Source organism: Lampris incognitus, chromosome 13 (genome assembly GCF_029633865.1).
Source record: "Lampris incognitus isolate fLamInc1 chromosome 13, fLamInc1.hap2, whole genome shotgun sequence".
Taxonomy (NCBI): domain Eukaryota; kingdom Metazoa; phylum Chordata; class Actinopteri; order Lampriformes; family Lampridae; genus Lampris; species Lampris incognitus.
In genome coordinates, this window is record NC_079223.1 from 34,024,785 (window position 1) to 34,032,631 (window position 7,847).

Consider the following 7,847-nt stretch of genomic DNA (forward strand, 5'->3'; position numbering starts at 1 on the left):
GAAACTGAGAGAAGGAGAAAGAGAATAAGTGAAACTGAGCGGGTCATGCAGGACCACACCTTCACACTTTAGGGTTAACAGGAAAACAAGACATTTCCGGCCCTCTATTCCTGCATGTGCTAAACCACAGTATGCACAGTGTGCCCTCGCACAAGGGACATTTATTGTTTAAAGTGTTCTTTGTTCAAACACTTTTTAAATGATCATTTTACAAATATTACAACATAAAATATAAGTTTTACTCATCTGTTCCTGAAGTGAAATGACAATATACTGAACAGTAATGTTCTCAATATTGATCAGGCCTCTGGATTTAAAAAAAAAAGTTTTTATTCTTTATCTATATGCTTAAACTGATATAACATTCATCTAGGTCTCAGTTTAGTCACAGTTTTTCCTGATTTTTATCATTTTCTAGTCCTATACGCGTTTTGGTTTTTTTTTTCTGCTGCGGCTCGATTGGCTTCCCCATTTTACCCATAATGCCCCTCACAGATACACGGTGTTTTGAGCTGAGTGTGTGTTCCTCTAAGGCACAGCGAGGGGTTGGGGGCATTCTCAATGTGTACAACTGATAATGTAGTAGACGGTACACACACATACCCTTACCACATTTGTAACTGTGGAATAGAGATTATCCACATCTCAAGGAAGATATCTATCTCTTAAATGCACTGTATACACCATACACTGATGAAAGATACAGAATATAATGATAAAATCTTTAAATGGGAAAAACAGATTGATATACCAAGAGTTACATGGAAGATAATGTAAAGAACAACATGAAGGAGAGCATAATGAATGGATAACATGGGCAAACATAGTATCATGAGATCATTTCAATCATAACTTAAGTATCAAAGTCATTATGAAAGTCATAAGATGCTGATTTCTTTTCTGGATGTCTACGTTTTAATCATAACTCACTTTGTGGATAGCGTTTTCTGTTTGGCAACAATAACAATAAAAAAAATCTGTTTTTGTAATTGTATCACTCTCCACATTCAATAACTGGAGGCTCAGCTAAGCCGTAAAAAGGCCCACTCAGCTTTGCAAACTGAATTGGGTAATATCAGACAACGAGGAGGATACTCTCCAAGGCAATTACCTTCCATTTTGAGCCATTCAAAGCCCTGAATCCATGCACGGAGAGATGAATCAGCTGAAACATTCAATACAATTGCAGTTGTTATTGTAAATTTGAGATAGAGATCACATTACCTCTGTCCATTTCAGTACTTAGTTCAAACATATTTTCTGAAGGAAGACATAAATACATTATTTTGGGATTTAATGGGGAAAAGGCAATCATATTTTACTGGCCTAAGGATGGGGTAACAATGCAATTGAGTAAGGTAAGATTAACCATAACATTACCATACATTTTGCAACCAATGAACCAGATATCAAGGCAGACCTTAATCAGTTTTATTTACTCATTTATCTATCAGATATGACACGATAGGGTCACATTAGGGTTACATTTAGTGCATGCTGCACTTTTATGCAAAGTTAACATAACCGTATTAACATCACATAACTGCCTGCTGTGCTTTATTGATAGTCTGCAGTAATTGCAATGTCATCACTAAATGGCTATGACATATTTAAAAGAAGGAGAGGCTGGGGAAAGTAAGGCTTCAGACGACATCATGTTTCAAACACAGTAGAAATCCATTTCCTGCAAAGAAATACACAGAAAAACAAACTGTCAAACAACAACATATACAGTGTAAAACTGAGTACAACTGACAACTAGCCATCTTATCTGAAAACATATAGGGCAAAAGTGGTATGTCTACTCACAGTTGTGGGAATCGAGACTGTTTCCTCCTTGAACTGGTATGTCTCATTCACCATGGTCGCAGGGAAATAGCCAATAATGCCCATCTGGTCCACATAACGCTCACTGTAAACCTGTGAGGGAAAACACCATGTTGTTCACACCACATTATCAGAGAGCAGATTATGTAATGCTCCCCTGGTTTGGACATGGCTGGGGACACTCAGTAACATTGTTATGTGTGCATGCTGAGGGTAGCTTGAACTATAAGATACAAAAAAGCTCCTCTTTTGGTAGGTTGTGTAGGCCAGAGAGGCAAAAAAATGGAAGTTTCTTCGCCATAGCTTCCACCTGTCCACCATATGTGACTGGTCTAATATTCAACACACACTTATGATGCAGAAAAGCTTGGACAAAATCACAACAACAACAAAAAAGAAAAGACAAAAAGAACAAAAAAACAAGCACATACACTTCCAGACCAAAAGACTCCAGCACCCTCCTCTGGTATGAGCTTAGAATACACGTAGATCATTTGTCCCTTCTTGATGTTTATGAATCTGCAATCAGGAGCTGAGAAGTCATCTAAGGCTGTGGCCATGGAGAGGGCATCTGACAAAGCACAGAAGGAAATAGAGCTAGATACAGAATTTCCCCTCTTACAATAAAATCTAACTAGAACATGGACCCCAACGATAAATGAATGATCTTCCTCTACACATGTTCACAGCACTGCATAAACTGCACACATGCAATCATACTCCCTCTTATTGGTCTTCTGACTTACATGAGCACTCTGCGTCTGCACAAAGCTTGCTGTCTGCTAGTTTATCCATGAGGATAGCATTTGAGGTCTGGTACAGGAGTCCCACGCAAAGCAGAATAACCGGTGCACGACCCATCTTGACTAAAAGAATGGGAAAATACAGGTAGTGATTTGTGTTTGTGTATGTGTGTGTGAGTGTGGATGTGTTTCTATGAAGGAACTCAAGGCTGTAACATTCCCCAAGCTTTTCTCAGCCAGCAAAGAATGGGCAGAGCCCTTACATCACAGGCCCTCTGTCCAATCACTGCAGAGTCTCAGCAATGCTGCACTCTGAAAGTATTTGGGGATTTGGCTGCATTTTGTCAACTTTTCAGCCCCTGCTGTGATAGGCAGTAAAAGTTATTTGTTGTTGTTTTTGTTGACAGGATAGTTTAATTTTTGTTGACATAACATTTGATCTTGACATCTCGCAATACTGCATATGTCTCCATCTGCGCAATTTGTAGTTTGTAGCTCCTCAGTTTTTATGAAGTCGGGACTGTCGGGATGACGCTGGGTCTATGGAGGGCCGGAGGGCATGCAGAGGTTGGGGCTTGCATGGGTAAGGGGGCTGTGGTGGGCCTAGCAAGGAGAGAGGGACTGGAAATGAGACTTGATATGGGTCGGGGAAGAGAGCGAGAGGTGAAGTGGGCCAGGGCTGCAGGGATGGGTGGTGATGAGAAGTTCCATGATAGTGATCAGATCCAGTTGACATGTGTTTAGCACTTAAAATCACCACTTTTCTTTTCGATTTATTTTCATTATTTTTATTCATTTTTTCTAAATATCCAATATACAAATGCTGTTTGAAAGCACCAATGTGAAGAAGTAATTGAATTTTTTTTTTTACGAATACTGAGAATAAGTTGTAAAATCTCCCTGTGCTGTGCTGTACGGTGAGCACTGACACAGAAGGCCAATGCAGACAAACTCATGTTAACTAACCTTTCAGTGACTACCACAGAGGACATCTGGCTATATCACAGGGTTGTTCCATGACCCTGAATACACTGTTAACCCTGCATGAGGTGTTGTGACCTTAGCTCAACATAACAGCTGTGAAGGACATGTCAACTTGATAACCCCAATGACATGCCTGCACTCAAAAATTCAACCTTGTGGGGTGTCTGGGTGGCGGTCTATTCCGTTGTTCGAATCCACGTTACCTCCAGCTTCCTACAGACACAATTGACCTTGTCCGCGGGTGGGAAGCCAGATGTGGGTATGTGTTCTGGTTGTTGCACTAGCACCTCTTCTGGTCAGTCGGGGCATCTGTTCAGGAGGGAGGGGGAACTGGGGGGAATAGCTTGATCCTCTCACATGCTACGTCCCCCTGGCAAAACGCCTCACTGTCAGGTGAAAAGAAGCGGCTGGCGACTACACATGTACCGGAGGAGGCATGTAGTAGTCTGCAGCCCTCCCCAGATTGGCAGAGGAGGTAGAACAGAGATCGGGACGACTCAGAAGAGTGGGGTAATTGGCCGGATACAATTGGAGAGAAAAGGAGGGGGAGGGGATTCAACCCTGTAACTGCTAGTTTATGAAATTTAGTAAATGACGCTGCCTGTGAGATGAGCCAGTAGATTCGTGATGGTGTTGCCTGCTGTCTTCTGTAGTAGCCACTAAAGTAATGTCCACCAGTACTTTGCTCTAGGCTCTAGTTCTGAATAGGGAGGATAAGAGACAGAATCATATGCTCACCGCAATCATGCACAGAAGCAAATAGTTGGTTAGAAGGATGCAAAATCTGTCAGGGAGGGCTGGTAGGAATTCACACTGACAGGACCTGCAGTTTAGTGTTCACTAGAAGATTTAACTTTGGCTTGCATTGAGACTGAGACCATTCCAGGGAGGGAGGAACCTCTGGTGAGGTTAAGCATCATCAAAGCCAACCAGCTCAGATTTAAGTGCTAGTCAAACACTAATGTTTTACAAAGTTTAAACTTGATGGAAACTACAGAATCGGCCTGTCTGATGCTAACAGACGGTCTACTCCAAAGAAACCTCTGCAGCCTGCTGACTTCTTCTTGGCTCTGGGAACAGAGAGGAGGCCTTGAGAATGGAGTGGATCTGTCTGCTGGCATAAATCAGGTGAGAAATCATTACTGACATGCCTTTATGTAAGTATGCTGTTATGCCATGCACAAAGGCAAAGAATTCAATTTTGGACACCATTTTTGCTCAAGTTTTCTGCACAGGGCCCTTTTTAAGAGCAGGTGTCTTATCGATAAACCAAGGCATTGATTTCTTTGAAAACAGAGTTTTTATAGTTAGCAGTGCAGCTGGCTCAATTTCAGTTAACAACAATTTAATGAGGTCTGGGTTAAAAAAAAGTGAATTTATCTCTTGCGTGGTAACTTTGGGTTCGCGAAGCGAACCCTAGTTATATGAACAACGACAAAATGGCTGAGAGGGTTATTGCATTGTGACATCATCCACAATAGCTCGCTGGAAAAAAGAAAAACGATGGAGGTGCATTCCCCGTGCCAATCCCGGACAATATGACCCCCTGTGGTCATATGTCCTCCCACCGACCCCGTATTGGCACGCCCACCGGAAGCGCTATTCCTCTTTGTAAGTCGAACCATCTCCAACTAAATGAGCACCACACCTGTGGCCCGGGTAGGAGGAGAACGGCTCTATTCTCAGCCATTTTGTCGTTGTTCATATAACTAGGGTTCGCTTCGCGAACCCAAAGTTACATTTCACGTACTCCAAAATGGCTGAGAGGGTTATTGCATTGAACAACGACAGGATTCGTGCCTCCGTTCCCTAGCCGTCCAATGAACCCTTCAAACCCCTGGTGGGAAGGGGTACGCGTTCTGATGAGAGCATCCTAAGAGGCCTGCTCCAGAACAGCGTCGGCAACCGACCGCACCTTAACGTGCCGGTAATAATGCCGTAAGAAAGTGGTCTCACCACTCCAAACCGCCGCCTGGCGGATGACCTCCCAGTCGATACTTGACAACACAGCTATCGACGTAGCAGTCCCTCGGGTAGAATGCGCCTTCAGTTTAGGAGCTGTTTTACCCGCTTTGGTATACGCCTCCGTAATACCATCCACCAGCCAGTGTGCTAGCCTCTGGGTGGAAAGGGCATAACCTGGTTTGCTCACTCTGTAGGTCAACAGCAGCCTGTCAGACCTACGAATATCTGCTGTGCGCCACATGTAAATGCGTAAAGCCCGTACAGGACACGAGAGGTGCAAGCGTTTCTCATCCCTAGTCACCGGTGACGGATGAAACGCGTGTATCACCACCGGGGCCCTACGCGTCAGGACAGACACAGTTTTGGGCACGAAGCTGGGGTCTGTAAAGAGCGTGACCATCAGATCACCAGAAAACACCATCCCCCTTGATGGTGAGTGCAGTGAGCTCACAACCCCTCGCTGCGGTGGTGAGTGCCAAGAGCACAGCCAGCTTAGCCGAGACATAACGCATGTCTGCCGTAGACATGGGTTCAAAGGGATCTTTCTCTAGTGCGCGCAGAACAAGGGAAGCATCCCAAGTTTCAGCTCTCGTAAGCTCCTTAGCTGAGAGCTTCTTAGCACCCAACAGGTACTGCGTCATGAGCGGGTGCGTGAAAACCGTGCTACCCTCGATCTTCCCCCGGAAGAATGTGAGAGCCGATACACAGACTTTGACCGAGGAGAAAGACCATAGTCTATCACTCCTACAGACCTCCACAAAAGTCAGTATAGGGCCAATCCCTACTGACAAAGGGTCCATGTCGCGATCAGCGCAAAATTGGTCAAATCGATTCCAGTACCCCTGGTACCTGGAATACGTGGAGTCTTTACGCGCCGCTAAGATGACACGAATCACTTGCGCACTAAGTCCCATAGCTAAGAGCCTGGCTTTGTAAGCATCCACGCCGCTAATCGGGAGCCTCCTATCCAGGGGCCCTCCCGTAGCAGCCCTCCTGCTTGCGTGAGCGCGTCCGCCCACTCCGGGACGTCGAACCGCTCGCCTACTATCCAGGGCACTATTCGCGGAAACCACGGGGTGCTCGGTTCGTACGGGGCCACGAGAACTAACCGACCCCCTGTGCGCTCGAACCTGACCACCAGGTCTAGGAGGCACCTGCGCGGGGGGAATGCGTAAAGCATCTCCTCGGGCCATGGATCTAGTCCAAGCGCGTTGACCCCCAACGGCGCTAGGTCGGACGGGAGCATCGAGTACCAACGAGGGCACTTGTAATTGAGTTTCGATGCGAACAGATCCACTTGAGCTACCCCGAACCTCTCCCAGATCATAGCCACTATGGCTGGGTTGAGGCTCCAATTGTCCGCATGCGGGCCGCCTCTCGAGAGGATGTCCGCTGCTTCGTTGTCCTTCCCAGGAACATGATGCGCCCTGATTGATAGCGCGTTGCTGTTGACCCAAATCCAAATTTGCATGGCCAACTCTCTGCAACGCTTGGACTTCATACCGCCTTGTCGGTTGATGTAGGCCTTGGCCGTCATGCTGTCTGTCATTATCAGTATGTGACGGCCTACGAGATCCTGAGCGAAATGCTGGATAGCCAGCCAAATCGTCTCCGTCTCGCGCGCGTTGATGTGGACCTTCTCCCCAGACGGCCACACTCCTCGCGCTGTTTTGTAGCCAAGGATGGCCCCCCAACCCGAGAGGGACGCATCCGTATAAATCGTTACCTCGGGTCCCCTGGGGCCCATAGGGACCCCAGAAATGTCCACGCAGGCTCTGTTCCAGTGGTCTAGGTCCTGCGCTACCACGCGCGGGACCAGGATAAGATGGTTGTTGTACCGGCGTTCGTTGCCGTATTTCGAGAAGTGAACTGCGAACCACAATTGCAGTCTCCTCATGAACAACAGACCTAAAGGAACAACTTGGTGAGCCGATGCCAGAAGGCCCAGCAGCCTCCTGATCATCCGATAAGTGACATATGTCCCCGGGACGAAATGTGCTAACGTGGTCCTGGTGGAATGCCATCTCTCTTGCGTAAGGGTTGCGCGCATGGATACCGTATCCAAACTCAGACCCAGATACGTTGCCTGGCACGAAGGCCATGGCGCGCTCTTCTTTATGTTGATAGTGAAACCCATGTACTCCATAAATTCCATCAACTCCTGAGTATGGAGTATTGCTTATTCCGGAGACCGGGCCAACACCAACAGGTCGTCTAGGAACCATGCCAAGCGCATACCTTTGCGCATCAACACTCCGAGCGCTGCTTTCACACACCTTGTGAATGTCAGAGGAGAGAGGCGATATCCGAACGGGAGGCATGTGTACT

General features: G+C 46.3%; 1 protein-coding gene across 1 annotated transcript; it reads right to left on the reverse strand.

Annotated features, from left to right (window-relative positions):
• Positions 1-805: 805 nt before the first annotated feature.
• LOC130123205 (otoraplin-like) lies at positions 806-2,758 on the reverse strand. The gene is made up of 4 exons (XM_056292333.1): positions 2,574-2,758; positions 2,259-2,398; positions 1,810-1,920; positions 806-1,684 (listed from the first exon to the last, which is right to left on the reverse strand). The coding sequence occupies exons 1-4, from the start codon at positions 2,686-2,688 to the stop codon at positions 1,661-1,663; spliced, it is 390 nt and encodes a 129-aa protein (XP_056148308.1). The 5' UTR covers positions 2,689-2,758; the 3' UTR covers positions 806-1,660.
• Between the last annotated feature and the right edge of the window lie 5,089 nt (positions 2,759-7,847).

What these genes read in the sequence shown, in the direction of transcription:
- LOC130123205 (XM_056292333.1), bottom strand. Translation starts at nt 2,688, where the DNA reads ATGGGTCGTGCACCGGTTATTCTGCTTTGCGTGGGACTCCTGTACCAG. An exon ending in TGCAGACGCAGAGTGCTCAT is followed by an intron (nt 2,399 to 2,573) that starts GTAAGTCAGAAG and finishes GTGCTTTGTCAG; the next exon opens with ATGCCCTCTCCATGGCCACA. An exon ending in CAGTCTCGATTCCCACAACT is followed by an intron (nt 1,685 to 1,809) that starts GTGAGTAGACAT and finishes ATTTCTTTGCAG; the next exon opens with GAAATGGATTTCTACTGTGT.